The 18,804-nt window shown below is 42.1% G+C and overlaps 1 protein-coding gene and 2 long non-coding RNA genes across 4 annotated transcripts in view; 2 read left to right on the top strand and 1 right to left on the bottom strand.

Moving 5' to 3' along the window:
• Positions 1-6,329, top strand: part of larp4b (La ribonucleoprotein 4B) — an 84,159-nt gene extending 77,830 nt beyond the window's left edge. For both annotated transcript variants that reach the window (XM_034182414.1, XM_034182413.1), the window contains exons 15-17: positions 2,060-2,217; positions 4,271-4,382; positions 4,499-6,329. In XM_034182414.1, coding sequence (XP_034038305.1) covers positions 2,060-2,217; positions 4,271-4,382; positions 4,499-4,825 — 597 coding nt within the window. In that variant the 3' untranslated portion in view covers positions 4,826-6,329. The remainder of the gene's footprint in view (positions 1-2,059; positions 2,218-4,270; positions 4,383-4,498) is intronic.
• Positions 6,330-7,579: 1,250 nt separating this feature from the next.
• Positions 7,580-10,204, top strand: LOC117521098. The gene is made up of 2 exons (XR_004563886.1): positions 7,580-8,861; positions 9,622-10,204. It is a non-coding gene; the product is annotated as an uncharacterized LOC117521098 (long non-coding RNA).
• Positions 10,205-10,412: 208 nt separating this feature from the next.
• Positions 10,413-12,498, bottom strand: LOC117521099. The gene is made up of 2 exons (XR_004563887.1): positions 10,700-12,498; positions 10,413-10,660 (listed from the first exon to the last, which is right to left on the bottom strand). It is a non-coding gene; the product is annotated as an uncharacterized LOC117521099 (long non-coding RNA).
• Positions 12,499-18,804: the final 6,306 nt, after the last annotated feature.

The following is an 18,804-nucleotide window of genomic DNA, read 5'->3' as shown; positions in this document are numbered from 1 at the left end:
TTCCCAGTGCCTTTACCTGACATGCAGCCCCATATCATCAATGACTGTGGAAATTTACATGTTCTCTTCAGGCAGTCATCTTTATAAATCTCATTAGAACGGCACCAAACAAAAGTTCCAGCATCATCACCTTGCCCAATGTAGATTCGAGATTCATCACTGAATATGACTTTCATCCAGTCATCCACAGTCCATGATTGCTTTTCCTTAGCCCATTGTAACCTTGTTTTTTTTCTGTTTAGGTGTTAATGATGGCTTTCATTTAGCTTTTCTGTATGTAAATCCCATTTCCTTTAGGCGGTTTCTTACAGTTCGGTCACAGACGTTGACTCCAGTTTCTTCCCATTCGTTCCTCATTTGTTGTGCATTTTTGATTTTTGAGACATATTGCTTTAAGTTTTCTGTCTTGACGCTTTGACTTTTGTCTTTGATGCTTTGTCTTCCTTGGTCTACCAGTATGTTTGCCTTTAACAACCTTCCCATGTTGTTTGTATTTGGTCCAGAGTTTAAACACAGCTGACTGTGAACAACCAACATCTTTTGCAACATTGCGTGATGATTTACCCTCTTAAGAGTTTGATAATCCTCTCCTTTGTTTCAATCGACATCTCTCGTGTTGGAGCCATGATTCATGTCAGTCCACTTGGTGCAACAGCTCTCCAAGGTGTGATCACTCCTTTTTAGATGCAGACTAACGAGCATATCTGATTTGATGCAGGTGTTAGTTTTGGGGATGAAAATTTACAGGGTGATTCCATAATTTATTCCTCAGAATTGAGTGAGTCCATGTTTTTTCCCCTCTGCTTGGTCTAAAAAAGTAACCGTTACTGACTGCCACAATTATTTTTCCTGATTTCTTATAGTGTTTCTTAAAGCCAGAAAGTTGCCATTTGAAATAATTTTAGTTTTGTGTCATGTCTGTGATCTGCTTTATTTCTACAAAAGTAAACAACTGAATGAACATCCTCTGAGGCTGGTGATTCCATAATTATTGCCAGGGGTTGTATACTGACTCCAAAGTGAGTACAATGTACCTTTAAACTCTATCATACTCGGACATATTTCCACTATTTCTGCAAAAAAATGGGTGGACACAGTAAGAGCTTGTCTGGTGTAAGAGGAACGCAGTAGAAACCCATGAGGTGGTTGAACTTTGGACTGCATTGATGTATTAATGAAGTAACTAATCCGAGTAAGAACTTCACTGACGTAGTCAAAGTGTGGCGTGGAGGGGCTCATCCACCATCAAACTGTGAACTGCTTTGTGAGTAGAATGTACTGTTCGCTGTCCATGGTGCCGAAATTGAAAAGACCTCTCCGCTGTGTACAGATCAAGGGTTGCTTCAAAGCATGGGCCCTCCCGCATGCGAGTGATGAAGAGAAGATGCAGACATGTTTTTCAGTAGAGTTGTTTTTCTAACTATTTTATTGTTGGTCCTACATGTGGACAAATAAAACTTGCAGAAAGAATGAAAGTGCAACACAACACATCACGCAGTATTGATGCGTGCAGTCTGAATGTTTTACGTGTATAATCTGATGCAATTGTAGTAAGGATGAATTGCGTGTGGTAAGAAGCTTGCAAGCGTGTTGGACGCTGTAAGAATACAGTTGGGATGCAATCAGCACAAAGTATAGACTTGAAAACTGCATCCCCCCCCCCCCCCCCCCATTTTGCTATGTTTATTAGCATTTTCAGGATGCAGTGCGGCCTTTGTGGAGTTGGTCTGTGTGTGACGGGGCACTTACTGATTTCCTCTTGTGGCGGTGCCAAATAAGTCGTCACCTGGTCTTCACATCAATTTAAGTGGAGAAGAAAAATGGTCCAGAGTGCTTTTTTCCTTGTTGGTCTTTTTCTCCTTCTTTTACCTGTTGTGATTTGGTGGGAACACACAGCAGTTTGAAGGCAGAAGGGACTTTAATTTGCAGAGGTTATTTGAAAAAAGGTGTCAAACTTATTTCCTGAGTGGCTACAATTTCCAGATGTTTGAAGTTCAGAAGCCGCCAAGTGTAAGAATTCACTGCTTTGTGACTCTTTCTTTTCACATGCTTGTTACAGAATGTAAGTGCTGATGACTGTGCTGGAGGTGCCTCCTCTATAGCTGGCCACAAAGAGCCTCTTCGGTCCTCCACCTCCCCAATGCCTACAAACTTGCAGTCTTCGACCACCCTGACCCCAGCCTCCGGTCCTCCACACAGCCCATCCCTCCCAGCAGTGTAAGAACCACACTGAATCCTTGCACGTTTTTTAAAAGTTGTATCTGAACTGTGGCGAGCGTCACAAATCATCTTGTACACAGAGTGCAGTTTGGTTCCATTTAGCATGCAAATTTGTTTCCATACGTTTGGTACAATTGCACGCTGCGTACCACACCCAGTAGTGCGGGCAGCGCTTAGCTAAATATGCAGAGTTTGTTTTGCTGATGGATGATGACTTGGAGGAGCTAATTCTCCGAACGCACGCACGCGCACACAAAATTAATCCACTGCGCTGTAAGCCATCTGGAGGCATGAAGAGCTGTTAGCAGGAAATTAGAATGAAACGTTGGACTAATTTCTGATGTGATTTTTCTTTTTTCTTCTTTTTTTTTTTTTTTTTCGCTGCACTGAGGAAGTACAGTCTTTTTTTGGAAGTATACGAAGTTGGTTTGTGGCATCGTGCACGACATTGTCAGAATTATTTTTGGACTCCTATTTAAAGTTCGTGTTGGATTGTTGCAGCAGTGATGCACCAAAGCTGGACAAATTTCTGACATGATTTTTCACTGGAGTGAGGAAGTACAGTCTTTTTCTTTTTTTTTTTTTTTTTTTTTTCTTTCTTTTGAAGTACACAGTCAGTGCAGTGACGCACCAAAATGTAAATTATTATAAATGAATATATCAAATGACAAGGATCTGTTTTAGCCATTATATAAAACAAATAATTGTTTTTACATTCTTTCAATGGAACGAATATTTAATTCAGTGAAAGCTGGAACATATCATCCAACTTGGCTTCGCCTCGGTGAATGGTATGTTCCAGCTTTCACCTCATGAAATATTTGTACCATTATCACCAGTCTCATTTCCCCCTGCATGTCTTCCATCAGCACATCCATAAACCTCCTCTTTGGCCTCCTCATGCCTGTTGGCTCCATCCTCAGCATCCTTCTCCCTGTATACCCTGGGTCCCCCCTTTGTACATGTCCAAACAATCTGTCTCACCTCTCTGGCTTTGTCTCCAAACCATCTGACGTGTGCTGTCCCTCTGATATGCTTATTGCTAAATCTGTCCATCCTCATTACACCCAACGAAAATCTGTCTCCAGCTCTACCGTGTCTTTTTGTTTGTGCCTTCAACTGAGAGGTCAGAGAACAGATTTTAGGGTGGAAAAAAACCTTTTTTTTTTTTTTTTAATTTACTGGCATGACATTTCATTCTGCCTTTTTACTGAATGTTTTTGCATGGGTACAAACATGGCTACAACATATGTAGAAAATTCATTAGCTGGGCTGTTGAGCTTAGGATTGACTTCTTTCAGTGTCTCCATCTTTTGGAAGTACTTTGTTTTTCTGATACAGAACAGGAAGCAACAGTGCTCAAAGAATATGGCATTTCACCTCTTTTTTTACATGTAGCGATCTACATTTAACAGACATCAGCAGAAATAGTTTATCAGGTTAACGTGTTAACAATGTGCCTGGAAGCTGCTAATGGCCGTGGACATTTTGGCAGATACTGGTTGATTTTCTATTTGTGAACAGAGCATCTGGCCTTTAATGTTTAAATGCGGCTTGAATTTTTTGTCAGTGGATACGTCTAACGAGGTGCAGCATTTTTGTGTTTGTCCTGAACGGAGCTGAAGTGCAGATGCATTAGAAATCAAGGAGACATTTTTTTATAAAGTTCTGCATCGGTCTCAAAATTGAACTCCTGGTGTTTCTTCCCTGACTAAAGCGGATCTCTCCACCAAATATTATCAGTCTGTGTCCATGATGCTTTTGCTGTTGTGTGTGGACAACCCAAATCAGAATGGCTGAAAACATTAGAACAGTTGATTCATAAACTAACTACAGCTCTTGCCAGCAGGTGATGCTGTTGCGTAGCTGATAGCACACTGAGTAATCATGGACCTGTGGTGAAGCCACAGTAAGAAGGTTCTGGCTTTAAACCCTTCCTGGAAAGTGAAATTCTGACTGCTTTCGTCCATTCTGCCTTTGAGTTAAATCATTCTAACCTGCGCAGAAAAGAAGCAGCGACTGGGTCTCAGTGCGGTTGTGTTCATTTCAGGGAGGCGAAAGTGACGGAGGTGAAGCCGAAGGAGGTACAGCTGTCTGTAGAGCGAGTTCCTGGCACTCTGTCCACTGCAAGCAAGTCTGTGCAAGTCAACGGCGCTGCCACAGTCAGTATCGCTTCCATCTGTTGGTCTTCATTAATGCTTCATCCTCCTTTTCTCACTTGCTGTTGTGTCCTTTGTCATTAAAGTGTTAAATTATACAGCTCGTTGTTTCTTCCCAGGAGCTGAAGAAACCTTCATATGCTGAAATCTGCCAACGGGTTAAGGACACTCCAGCATCCCAGCAGCCACCGGCCCCCAAGGAAGCAAAGCCAGCATGTGTTAACACTGAAGAGAAAAAGTGTCCCGAAATCTTGACCCCTGTAGGGGAGACCAAGACCAGAGAGACTTACGCCGCCTCCTCCAAGTCTGGTGTGGCCACCATAACAACAAGCAGACCGCCGCGGGAGGCTCGAAGGCCTGCTGGACGATGGACCTCCCCGCCCCCGCATCCAGGGAAACCCCCCAGCAAAGACCCTCATCACACCCCACCTAAGTCCCCACAGTAGGAGAATGCCCCGCCATTGTTGAAGTCCTCCAAATCCACTACGCTTCAGAAATCCACACATACAAAAATAAGGATGTCAATTCAGGGCTTCTTAGTGCTAATAATCCAGAATCAGCAGTCAAACAAGCAACGAGGACGCCGCCTTTTCTGGATCAGGGCTTGCAGACAAAAGGCACTTTATTGTGCATGTAAAGCACCGCGTTTCTTCTTCTTTATTTATTTTGCTCCTTTTTCATGATATAGTTGTCGGCTTGTGTGACGACACAAACACTGAAACATACCGTTTCCTCTCTAAAGGGCCCTGCAGCATTTAGTGGTAGCGGCGTGCGTACAACAGGCTCCACCTTGTTTGGCTCTTATGGTGGGAAGGGCTTGGTTTGCATGTTGCGGCACTGATGTGCGACTTGATGTAGCTTAATTATGGCGCATAATTAACAGACTTTTGATACTTACTCACATTCATATGCAAGAACAGACAGGTGTCTCACTGCAGCCGGATCTGGATTGTTTAGTTGATGCGATTGTCTGTTGTCATTAATCTGTTTACCGCTGGTGACTGTCGGGTCAGCTCTGTAAATCGTGTTCATCTGTGGCAGCTTGGTTTTACTGTACGCTGCATTGCTTGTCAGGTAGCGGGGGGGGGTCTTCTTAAGCTAAAGCTATAAAATAAGGACTCAAGCAGCCCGCTGGTGTCATTTTGGCCACGAATTTGTAAGGAAGGTTTGGTTGCATTGGAGATGAAATGAAGCACAGGTGGTGGCTAAGTAGTTAGTGTGCTTGGTTTCAGTGCATAAGGTTCCCGGTTCAAACCCCACACCTGTAACATTTCTCCATGAAATGTGGAGTTACGTCAGCAAGGGCATCCAGCCTAAAACTTGTGCCAATTCAACATGCATATCCACCTTGGATCTGCTGTGACGACCCTGACTGAAAACAAGGGAGCAGCTGAGGGGACTTACTATTGGAGCTGAAAGGATTTTTGGGTTAGAAGTCAGTCACCAGAACGTTAACAATCTACCAAACAGAAATTCAAATTTTTTTTTTTTTTTTTCTGAAACTATCTGCATAAATATGAATATTTCCTCCTTTCCACAGCATCACCAAACAGCAAATTGAGTTTAGAGCCCAGTGTGGGCCAAAGGAGATGTTCAAAGACCTCGTGGACTGTGGGAAAATGTGATCTTTGGGTTTTGTTTTTTCCTTCATGTTTAATGACTAACTGATGAGCAAATGTCAGTGATTGTTGGCTGCTACACTTCCTGTTTGTTTTTGAATATTGGAAGTGATATTTGGCTGTTTGGACTTTAGGATGGGCTTTTTTTTTTTGTCAATTATTGATGGGGAAACGCAACATATGATGTGTCAGGTGCAGGATCAGTAGGTGTAGGATTCACATACAGAATCCCTGTTATAATCAGGAATTTAAAATCCATGTGACAGTTGAATTGATTCTGATTTGAGATGAGGTATCAGACAGGCGGATGGGAGCACAGTTTATCATAAAAGAATAAAAAAATCTTATGTCTGCTTTTATTTTGAGGGGTTGTTTGGTGTTCTGAGGTTAGTGGAGGTTTAGGTTTTGATGTCCTTGTTCCTGCTATCAGTAGACCAAATGTAATTAGATTCTTCCTCTGTTCAAACCGTGGCATGTTTTTTCTTTTTCTTAATGTCAAATCCTAGAAACGTTCACGTGATTTGTCAAAAATGCTTGATTTCTAGCTGCAGAGCTCAACATGGTTTCACACACTTACAGGCAGATTGAAGTGAGTTAAAGTTCCCTTCAAGAAAGTCCAGTGTTTCATCCAGTGAAACGTTCATCACAAAAACCCGGCGAAATGCTGTCGATGCAGCAACTTTTTTTTTTTGCTCTGTAAAGAAGTTTCGGGTATGTCTGTTTGAGCTCGTAAGAATTTTAAAGACATGATGATGATTTGTTTAATTTTGGTGGTGATGCTCTCAAGTTTGGTGAGTGCAGCTCAGCATGTGTACTGAAAGACAGATTTCATGTTGAAGGTTGTGAACTCTGAGGCAGCAGTCATTTTTGCGTGCATGTTTTTTTGGGGGGGGGGGGGGGGGGTCAGGTGACTCAGAAAATTCCAAAATATTGTCAGGCTTTAGATACTTAGCTTAATTTCCAGTGGTTCCCAATCTTGTTTCTCTGGACCTAAATTCCTGCATTTCTTCACATGACGGTGAGAAAATTTTGATAGTGATGCAGATTATTGATTGAGTTAATTGGATTTTAAAAAGGAATAGTTTGCACAGTGTGTCATACTTAGTTATCACATTATGGGGTAACTAACGTGAAATGCCATAGAATCCAGTGGCCGTCAACATTGTTTGACCTTTACTTTGCAGACCAAGCATTCAGCACAGTTGAAACTATTCAATTTTTAATCCTATTAGCTCAACCAATAATTTGTAGCACTTTTTTACCAAAATTGGAGCAACTTTTGACCCCTGTACAAACTGAAATTGACCTTTGTCACCGTTCTTGCTGTTTTTACCCCATAACACCAGAATATTTAGTCACAGACAGTCCAAACTATATCTTTTTGGAATCTTTGTGATCTTTGGTGAATCTTTGGTATACTTTTCAATATGATTGGAGTATCTTTTAATTTTGAGCCGTGTAATTTATCATCTGGCTGCATATTGAAATTCAAGTGGCCAGTCAGTTTTTTCTTCCCTTCAAAAGAGTGTCTAAAGAGTATGTATGTCAATTCCCCCAACCACACACACACACACAAAAGCAGATAAAACCACATTCATGGAGTTTGTTGAGGTACATCAGGATGAAGTTGCAGAAAGTCATTGATTTTGTTCACACTCAGCTTTGGTGGCCATCAGCGCCAACTACCAGAAAAATGAGCTTCCGAGCCTCTTCAACACCATGGTGGATTCAGCTGTTGGCGCTCCTTCTGATTCATGTTTTTATCATGTATGGCCAAACTAAAGGACCAGCTGTTTGAAATAACTGGAGCTTTGCTTGAAATGTGCTGCTGTTGATTAAACATTGTAGTTTATAAATGAAATGAATTTACAAAAACATAATGGTGGTGGCAGAAATCGATTTAGTTTACAAAACATAATTTAACTGCGAGACATTACATTGCAGTTAAAAAAAAATTAAATAAGTGACTTGTATTTGGAATCAACCAGCACTCTACATATCAGGTTTTTAAGTTGGTGTAAACTCAGTAGCTGTCAACCTCTAAAGTAGTCTTTCATTAATTTCGCCTCCTTTGCCTGATCGTTGTCAGTCTCTGTCAGAAACATGAATCAGAAGAACTTCAAAAACTCAAAAAAAAAAAAAAAAAAAAAAGGCCAGTTGTTGCCCTTTGAGTGTCTGATTTGTGGAGCCTGCATGGAATTCAAACTACGTCCACCAGGGGACAGACTGTTCCTGGCTGATAGTTGTGCTTTGACTGATTTTTCTGGCTTAGGTGTCACTTTGTAGCTGCATTTCTGAGGTAAGTGTACAAAGGTCTTCAAGTGATCTGTTTTTGGTCCTCGGGGGCTGTTGCAGAGGTCTTCAAGTGATATGTTTTTGGTCCTCGGGGTCTGTTGCAGAGGTCTTCAAGTGATCTGTTTTTGGTCCTCCGGGCCTGTTGCAGAGGTCTTCAAGTGATATGTTTTTGGTCCTCGGGGTCTGTTGCAGAGGTCTTCAAGTGATCTGTTTTTGGTCCTCCGGGTCTGTTGCAGAGGTCTTCAAGTGATCTGTTTTTGGTCCTCCGGGTCTGTTGCAGAGGTCTTCAAGTGATCTGTTTTTGGTCCTCGGGGTCTGTTGCAGAGGTTTTCAAACGGACTGATTATGGTCCTCAGGGTCTGTTGCATAGGTCTTCAGACGTACTGATTTTGGTCCTCGGGGTCTGTTGCAGAGGTTTTCAAATGGTATGTTTTTGGTCCTCGGGGTCTGTTGCAAAGGTCTTCAAACGGTATGTTTTTGGTCCTCGGGGTCTGTTGCAAAGGTCTTCAAACGGTATGTTTTTGGTCCTCGGGGTCTGTTGCAGAGGTCTTCAGACGGTATGTTTTTGGTCCTCGGGGTCTGTTGCAGAGGTCTTCAAACTGACTGATTTTGGTCCTCGGGGCCTGTTGCAGAGGTCTTCAAAGTGACTGATTTTGGTCCTCGGGGCCTGTTGCAGAGGTCTTCAAACTGACTGATTTTGGTCCTCGGGGCCTGTTGCAGAGGTCTTCATATGGACTGATTGTGGTCCTCAGGTCTGTTGCAGAGGTCTTCATATGGACTGATTTTGGTCCTCGGGGTCTGTTGCAAAGGTCTTCAAACGGTATGATTTTGGTCCTCGGGGCCTGTTGCAGAGGTCTTCAAACGGTATGTTTTTGGTCCTCAGGGTCTGTTGCAGAGGTCTTCAGACGGTATGTTTTTGGTCCTCGGGGTCTGTTGCAGAGGTCTTCAAACTGACTGATTTTGGTCCTCGGGGCCTGTTGCAGAGGTCTTAAAAGTGACTGATTTTGGTCCTCGGGGCCTGTTGCAGAGGTCTTCAAACTGAGTGATTTTGGTCCTCGGGGCCTGTTGCAGAGGTCTTCATATGGACTGATTGTGGTCCTTGGGGCCTGTTGCAGAGGTCTTCAAATGGACTGATTTTGGTCCTCGGGGTCTGTTGCAAAGGTCTTCAATCGGTATGTTTTTGGTCCTCGGGGCCTGTTGCAGAGGTCTTCAAATGGACTGATTTTGGTCCTCGGGGTCTGTTGCAAAGGTCTTCAAACGGCATGTTTTTGGTCCTCGGGGTCTGTTGCAGAGGTCTTCGGACGGAGTGATTTTTGTTTTGTGATCAGAGTCTGCGGTTGAGGCTGGTGTTGCAGCTGGGACGCAGTGCGCTGTGTGTGAATGTCAACAGGTTGCCTTCTTGTGTCTCGATGTTGCATCAGAATCTGGTGATGAACCGTCAGCTGTTAGAAATGAGGTCTGTTGCTGTTCCTGCGTGTGCTGCATTTTTCACCTCATGCTAAATTAAACACACAATGTACTTATCAAAACCTGTTACAGTGTGGGCTCTTGTGTGTCTCGCCAAAGTCTTCCTGCAACAACGGCATTCTGGGTAATCCTAAGAAATCAGGAGTCCATCAGAAGGGAAACACGATTTTAAAAAGTGTGGTTTATCTGGTTGACCTGGTTGATCTTCCCGTTCATCTTATTTTGAAGGACTGACATGCACTTGGATGGATGATTTCCTCCCTCTTTGGTAGAAATGGTGAATGATTGCAAATGCACCATATCCATAAACTACAGCTGTTTGTTCTGATCTATTTTTCTTCTTGTGATGACAGAGATCCGTCTCCGTGTCTCAGTATAAAATTATATGCGTAAAATGTAAAATATCCATCCAGTGTTTGAGAAACTTGAATTTTATTTAAACTTGAAAAATGACTTTGCCTTAACTTTTCTACAAGATGAGCATAGAGTTTATTTCTTTTGGGAAAAAAAATCCCCTAAAATGTTAAAAGAATCGTGACATGGAAATATTTACAAGTCACAAGTCTTACTGAGAGGACAAATTTAAGGGAGTCTCTACCTTTTTTTTCTTTTTCTTTTTTCTTTTTTTGTCTGTAAAATATATAAAAAATAGTTTTGATCTTTTGTTTAATAGTTTCAGATTGTTTAGGGGAAAATGAACTTTGTAAATGCAAAACTAGTCAATACTGTATTGAATCTGTGCACTTTGAAGTGTGTGCTTTGCTTGTACAGTTGTAAATATTGAGGAAAATATATGAGGTACCTTAAAATGCTATAAAAATATATATTGATCTGGTTAATGTTGCTATTGTGCTGGATGTAGGATTTGAAAAAAAGTATTGAGGTTTTTTTTTTTTTAACCTTTTTATTTGGGTGTGCAGAGTTTGGTTTCTGTGCCACTTTTGGTGTGGGCGGCTGTCTGATTGTGAACTTCTGTTTGTTTTTGATCACCCCTAGGCATACCTGTTGTTCAGCCCCGCCCCCTCACTGTGCACAGTTCATTTGGAAAGAGCCTATGGTCCTAATGAGCATTAAATCTGTCACATGAAGCTGTGTCCGCCAAAGTTTGAAGTTCTGGCTTCTCGCCGTATGTGGACTGAGGTATCTCACCCACCCTTGGCGAATGTGTTGTCTGAGAACGACGAATATACGCCACATCTTAGGAGCGTGCAGAGCAAGAACAGCAAATGTAAAACTTTATTGGCAGATTGATTTTTAACTGTGACTAGAGATGACTAATACACTACGTAATATTAACCGACATAATGTCACGTTGTGGCTAACGCTAATAATCTGCTAATAAATTTGCAACTTCCATGCCTTTTATACATATGATTAATTCTGACAGTCCTGATCCTGAAGTGATTCCACTGCACTACCTTTGAGAAAATGGTGTAACTTCCCCACAAACATTATGTAGTTGAATGCTGTATGAGTGTCAAAAACACATTTTTTTTTTGTCCAACTTTGTTCATTGCTCACATCTGCACGAATGCAGTCACGTTGCCATTAATTTTAACATTTTCCATTGCACTTGAAGAAACTTCAGAGGCACCAACAACAAGAATTAATTTACAATGTTGAAGTTATCACGTTTAGCAAAGCTGGTGTGGAGATTACTAAGCTTTTAAAAACTACAGTGTATGCAGGCAACATGCCAACAGCTCGCGAGGGCAATGTCAATATCCAAGATCAGTTTATGATTGATTTTGTCAATAGCTACATTTCAAACTCACCTAATACTTTAAATGAGTGATGTTAGCATAATGCATCTTTGCATACTTACTTGTGTAGCATTTGTAAGTTTATCCACGGGGGGTGACAGACCAGGGCTGAATCGTTGCAAGTTGGTGCCTGAAGAACTTTGATGCCATGTTGTTAAGTCTGAGATGAATTGCAGTTGTTCTGACATTGTGTGTTCATTGTACTCTGCCTGCAGTTCAGGTGAGGTATTGTGCCTCATGGATACATTGTTAATTTTGGGTAATATTTGCATGAAATACTGTAAATGCTCACAGGCTACACATGATGCAGTTCACATGTTCATTTCTTGAAAACCGGTTTCTTCACCTTATGACTTTTTTGTTTTTGGAACGTTTACAGAAAGCGAGAAAAAAAACTTTAAAAGGTGTGACTAACCTTTGCAGTCAGATATTTACTGAAGATTGTGGACATATAATCTTTGTCATGTTTCAGGATTTCAGAAAAATGACAATTTGCTGTTGTTACAGTTGATCCTTATGCTACAAGTAGATCAGATTACCTTGCAGTTAGCTGCTGTTCCACCAACCTTTAGCACTTTGTGCCAGCAAAGAGTACAAAGGATTCACGTTATCCCTTTGATGCCTCTGTCCGCTAATTTCGACTCGCTCTCCTCTGTTCATGCCAGCCAGCTAAAAATGGCGACACCTGGTGGAGACTGTTTTGGCTTCTTCTTCGATGTTCTGTGCATTGAGGCAATGTGTTGTGTGACGCCTGTGGATAATGTCAAAACAAACCACAAAAAAAATGCACATTAGAAGTATGACACAGGTTTTAATCCTGTTTGATTAGTTCTACAGTAACAGAATTACAGTTGGGGCAAATTTTAACGCTAAGCTAAAACACGGGTAGATTTTGGCGCTGTTGTAATTCTGTTACTGTAGAATTGCCTGTTTTGTGTTTTTGGCCCTCAGTGGAAATAAATGTACAAATGTTTATGGACCTGTTTGTGGCAAGTTCGTCGAGAGGCGGAGTCACGCCTATGATGGGGCTAAACTGGAACCAGTTTGTACATTTTTGTTTGTGACACGCTGATTCAGTTGTTTTGTTATCTCATTTTATCACATGTGGCAAATGATACCAGTAACTGTGCCATGACTCGACAGTTTGTCTGACTGGGCAGGTGTACATAACAGCACGCTTTACTTTCATCTCTGGCTTTTATGTTTTTTGTTTTTTTACACTGTTGTTGCTGATGAAACAATTTCTCGCATCTGGAGGAAACTGAAATGTCACCCGGGTGTCTGGGGGTGAGGCATTAACGCTGAATAATCCTTGTGGCTGGATGCCCTCGGAACTGGTTATGTGTGGACTTGCACTGAAACCCAGTTTGGTGCAAAGGGAAATGGATCCCACACACAGGATATTCCAGTTTCAAAAGGGTCTGTCCATCTGTCTGGATGGACAATTTTGCTGCCTCTCCTGTCCCGGCGGGGCCACAACAAGTGGAAAGTCTTTCCCTCATCAGACTGTTATGGCTGGTTGATCTTCTTACAGGTCTGCCTCCTGTTTTTGACAGTGCCATCTTTTTGTTGCCCCCCCCCCCCCCCCCCCCCCCCCCGACACTGTCATGAGATTGGACCTCTTGCTTTAAGCACAGGCTTGAGAAGGAATGCACAGAACCTGACTAGAAGCAGACTAGTCACTCTGGATCTCTATCAGCTCACTGTGGTTAACTCATTAACACTCATGCTAACAGCTGCGGACAATCGTCGGCTCCGTGTCGGGGTCCAGACTGGCATTTTTGCTTAACGACACCTTTGGCAGATGTGGAAAGGAAATGCGTTTGTGTTCATGAGTTCTTTCTTATTTTTTGGGTCTTTTCTTCCATCGAGACTGGAATCAAGTGTATGCGTCAGCTATAGATAATTTAAGTTACTCGTGTCATGATGTAAAACTGTCTAATTTCGAGAAAAAAAATGTAGCTTATTGAAAAATAAAGATTTAGGCACTGTTGGAGTTTATTTATTCATTCATTCATTTGCTGTTTACTTGATTTTATAATGAATACAATCATGACTCAGGTTCTGATTCTGATAGTTCAGAGAATGTTGTAACTTTTTGTGACATTTAATATGAAAAGTTAGAAACTAAGTGGCAGTCAAGCTCAAATATCAGAATCTGATTTGTCAAGTAAGTTCTCACAAGGAATTTGATCTGGTATCATTGGTGCTTAAACAACAAAAAAGAAAGGAAAAATACTTTTGTAAGGAGTCAAATGGGCAAAACTATGTTCACTGTCAAACATAGTGCACTGAAAGGTACTGCACATCTGTACAGTACCTTTCAGTGCAGGGATAATCAATCTGTACTGTGTGGGAGTGTCGGGGTGCAGGGTAAATAGGGGTCTCTAACATTAATAAGTCCAGCTGAAGATGGAAAGGAGCTGTTTTTGTGTCTTGAGGTTTTGGTCCTGAAGGACCTCAGTCATCTGCCAGAGGGGAAGGTGACAAAACATTTGTGTCCTGGGTGAGAGGGATCAGCCACGACCTTCCTTGCTTGCCTCAGTGCCCTGGAGGTGGACAGGTCCTGGCAGGATGGCAGATTACAATTGATTACCGTCTCTGCTGCGTGGATGATACGCCACGGTCTGCGCGTCCTTCACAGTGGCAGCAGCGTACCAGACTGATGGAGGAGGAGATGATGGACTCAATGATGGCAGCGTAGAAGTTCACTGTCATTGTTTTTGGCAGGTTGAACTTCTTTAGCTGCCATAGAAAGTACATCCTCTGTTGTTTTTCTTGGTGAGAGCTGATGTTTAGCTCCCACTTGAGGTCCTGGGTGATGGTGATCTCCAGGTAGCAGAAGGGCTACAATGGCAACTGGGCAGTCATACAAGGTGATGGGGTTGAGTGACTGGGTTCTTCTGAAGTCAAAAACCATCTGTCTTAAAGGCATTGACCTCCAAATTATTCTTTTTACACCAGGTGATCGATCTCTCATTTGTAGGCCACCTTGTCCCCATCGCAGATGAGTCCGATGAGGGTAGTATCGTCCGCAAACTTCAGGAGCTTTACAGACTAGTGGCTGGAGGTGCAGCTGTTGGTGTACAGGGGGAAGAGTAGAGGAGGGAGAACGCCGCCTTGGGGGGATCCGGTACTGATGGACCATGTGTTGGAGATGTGCCCTCCCAGCTTCACATGCTGCCTGCTGTTGGACAGGAAGTCAGTGATCCACCTGCAGGTGAGATGGGCACACCAAGCTGAGAGAGCTTGTCCTGCAGCAGGGCTGGGATGATCATATTGAAAGCAGAGCTGAAGTCCACAAACAAAATCGTAGCATAGATTCTTGGGGAGTCCAGATGCTGGAGGATGAGGTGGAGGGTTGTATTGACGGTGTCGTCTACCGACCTGTTGGCTCTGTAGGCGAAATGCAGGGGATCCAGGTGCGAGTCAGAGATTACCTTGAGGTGTGTGAGGACAAGGCGCTTGAAGGTCTTCATCACCACAGAGGGGTGACGGGTCTGTCATTAAGTTCTGAAGTTGTTTGCTTTTTGGGGTTGGGGATGATGGAGGCTTTGAAGCATGCTGGCACCTGGCATGTCTCCAGTGAAGTGTTTAAGATGTCTGTGAACAGCAGGGACAGTTGGTCTGCACAGATTTTCAACATGGATGGAGACAGTCATATATTGTTTACACCAGGGATTCTCAATCTGGTGTCACCAACCGAACGGTCCACTCTTAAAAAAAAAAAAATTGGTCTGCCCTGCCTTCACTACGCATGTCATTGCAGAGCATCGGCAGCAATTCACCGATTGTCATTTCTGCTTTTTTTTTTTCTTTTTTTTTCAATAACGATTTTATTGAAATTTTTAAACACTATAACAATTAAGACATGTACATAAACACAGCCAAAAGGACAAAAATCGACCACGACAGAAAGGAAACTACAAAGAAATCAGACAATGCAATTAAAATCACAACAAAAGAGGAAAAAAAATACCTGATTTCCTCATCATGTTCGCTTCAATGTTTCATTAACCTGCCAGAATTCGTTAAGCTTAAGTCCAGCCTCACCCTAGATGGGAATGTCCAGTGCCCGTATTCAGTCCAGAGGGCTTCCAGTTCAGGTAAGAGAATCCTTTTGGCAATAAATTAAGACTCTCCACTGGACGGAGACCAACCATGAGAGGTTGCCAAATGAACAGGAATAATTGTTCATTGCCTTTCAACACTGTACTAATCCTCTCATTAGGAAGTACAGAAAAAAATTCTTTGTACCACATAGGAACACTAGGTTTGTTCTTAATCCACCTCCATAGTACACATTTTCTTGGTAAAAGTAACAGCTTATCTAGCAATTTGAATTTAACAGGGGAGTGATACAAACAGGCCCAGTAGAAAGAGGCAACTATCCCAAAAAAAAATTCCTTTGGCAGGCCCTAATGATGTTGAAGTTGCTGAAAAGTAACGAGAATACTATTTTTAAATAAATCTCCAAAAGACTTAATGCCTCTGGACTCCCAGAGTTCAAAAATTGAATTGGGAATAGCCGGGATGAAGTCTGCGTTCCCACAAAAAGGTGTCAGCACAGAGACCAAATCCTTCCTACCAGTGAAACTAACTATATCCCTCCAGAATTGTAAAGCATCAAGTTAGCTTTGACCTCTTTTGTGATGTTTTGCTTTTTGCAGTTAATCAGGCCCAGGAATCAATGCAGAAGCTTGAGTCCAAATATAAGCAAAGCCAACCCCAAATTATGTGAGCACGGCAGGCCCAGTTATAAAGAAGTATATTAGGCAAGCCAAGACCACCAGCAGTGTTTGGCATTTGCAGGATGTTTATTTTTTCTCTCAACCTCTTAACCATGCTAAACAAATTCAGAGTTTATTGATAATGGAGGCCACTTTCTTGGGCATCCATAGGGGCAACATCTGCAGGGGATAGAGAATCCTGGGTAGCACGTTCATTTTGATCAAACTGATATGGTCCAAAAGGGACAAAGGGAGATTGAACCAGCGTAAGTTTCTTTTAACAGCACATATAGTCTGAGTAATATTTAGTTGCCATAGAGCAGACAGATTGGGTGATATTTTAATTCCTAGGTAAGTAAAACCTGAGCCAGACCGTCTAAATGGGAAATCCTTGCCTTGTTTCTGCTTCAAACTGCACTCGAGTCATCATTTATCTCGACGGCAGCTATCTGAAGCTTTTGTACAACAATCATTTCAACATAAATTCTGCATTATTTCATAATAAGACAGGAGAGCGCCACAGCAGCACGTCTGACACTGACGCTCCGAGTCTAACTCTCCACATCCAAAGTGATCAAAGGGAACAATGGGATTATTAACCATCAGTTGACAAAGTAAAACCTATTAAATCATTCTAAAGTCAGTTTCAAGCAGAGATGATAATCAATTATTATTGCTCACTTGCTCGTTTAATAATAATCCCTTATTCTGATGATGCAGGGCCCCATGTTGCAAGGATCTGTACACAATTCCTGGAAGCTGAAAACATCCCAGTTCTTGCATGGCCAACATACTCACCGGACAATGTCACCCATTGAGCATGTTTGGGATGCTCTGGATGGGCGTATACAACAGCGTGTTCCAGTTCCTGCCAATATCCAGCAACGTCCCATAACCACTGAAGAGTGGATCAACATTCCACAGGCCACAATCAACAACCTAATCAACTCTGTTAAGAAAATGTGTTGCACTGTGTGAAGCAAATGGTCACACCAGATACTGACTGGTTTCCTGATCTTCCAGACCCACCCACCCCCATAAAGTAAAACTGAACATTTCAGAGTGACCTTTAATTGTGACCAGCCTAAGGTACACCTGTGCATTAATCATGCTGTCTAATCAGTATTGAAATCATCAGAAATGGGTCTCTCAAAAGCATGGCTCGGCTCAAGGTTGACTGGCACACTCCTGACTGATCAGCCAGCTCCCGCTGGAATGCCCCTGTTGCCAGGAACCCCAGTGTGGTCAGCACCTGTGTGGGCACAAACAACCCTTGGCACCTCATTGTATTGCACTCTGGGCCGGCCGTAGTTCTGCGCACAACTCACTGACCTTGCTGATCGAAATCGGTTTATGAGCCAATTACCCTATTTTGCAAGTAAATCCTTGCATTCCCTGAATACCCGCTCACCTTGGATTGCACCATTTGCAAGGTCCTCTAACAACACTAAGGCAGCCATTGTTAGTGCCATTTTCTTCATCACTTTGTGCATGCTTTTATATCCACCCATATAATAGCGAACACGTGGGCGTGTGTTAGTGTGTCTCTGATGTGACATCACTCTGATGACTTATTGTTTTCACACTATTAACAGTTTCCCAGCATCACCTCTACATGTCACCAGCAAACCAATAGCTGTAGAAAGGTGCGTACGCAGCCTTTGGTCATGAGGCCCCTGTTTTTGTTTGTTTTGTTTTGTTTTTCTGACCTGTGGCACAGTAGTGATGCACCAACACTGCACCAAAGTGCACCTCACTTTAAGACCAGCGCACCTACTTATTATTTAAAGAAAGTGGGCACTGGGTGTAAAAATGACGGCATCATTTGGAAACTAGCAATGATGCTTGCACTGCGTGATGCGTTGTTTTGTGCTAGGTGGAACAACTCCAAAGTGTTGTTGGATTCATTTGTCATTTTGTAAACCAGATTACTCAAAAGAAGTTTAACTAATCTGATTTTTGAGATCAGGAATATAACATGACTGGCAAAAGTTTTTGGACTGTTTTCTTCAAATGTTACTAATCTGCTTTATACAGCTGTGATTAAAAAAAAAACAAAAAAACAGCAGTGTGTTTAAAAAAGTGAGCAAAACTAAAGCCTTATAATAGCTTTTATTTCCATACACACAAATGCATTGAGAACAGCACTCTTTTTTTTCAAATCAAACCATGAAAAATTGATCAAATTTATTACTTTACAGAAAGTGAAGAAAAAGGAATATTGGGCTCTTCAAACAAATGTGTCTGTCAGTGTCTGCTTTTTTTCCTCTACAAACTCAAACATTATAAACTGAAAAATGCTTGAAGATTTATTTTTCTTGTGAATAACTGAACTAATATTTACCTCCGTCAACAAAGTTGGGTGGATGTTCTGTTTCACTTGTGCTTGTCTGTTTCTGAACAGCCTGGAGTCCACAATTTTTCATGTGTCGTTATGAAATTTTTCCTGAAGCTTCATATCCTGATAGGCAAGAACTGAATATATTTTCAAGGTCAAAGTCAGGAAACATCCCTCTCTTTAACATTGAATGAAATTTCAACCAGTTCATGA

This window comes from Thalassophryne amazonica, chromosome 12 (genome assembly GCF_902500255.1).
Source record: "Thalassophryne amazonica chromosome 12, fThaAma1.1, whole genome shotgun sequence".
Lineage (NCBI taxonomy): Eukaryota > Metazoa > Chordata > Actinopteri > Batrachoidiformes > Batrachoididae > Thalassophryne > Thalassophryne amazonica.
This window is presented reverse-complemented; position numbering and strand designations above follow the sequence as displayed.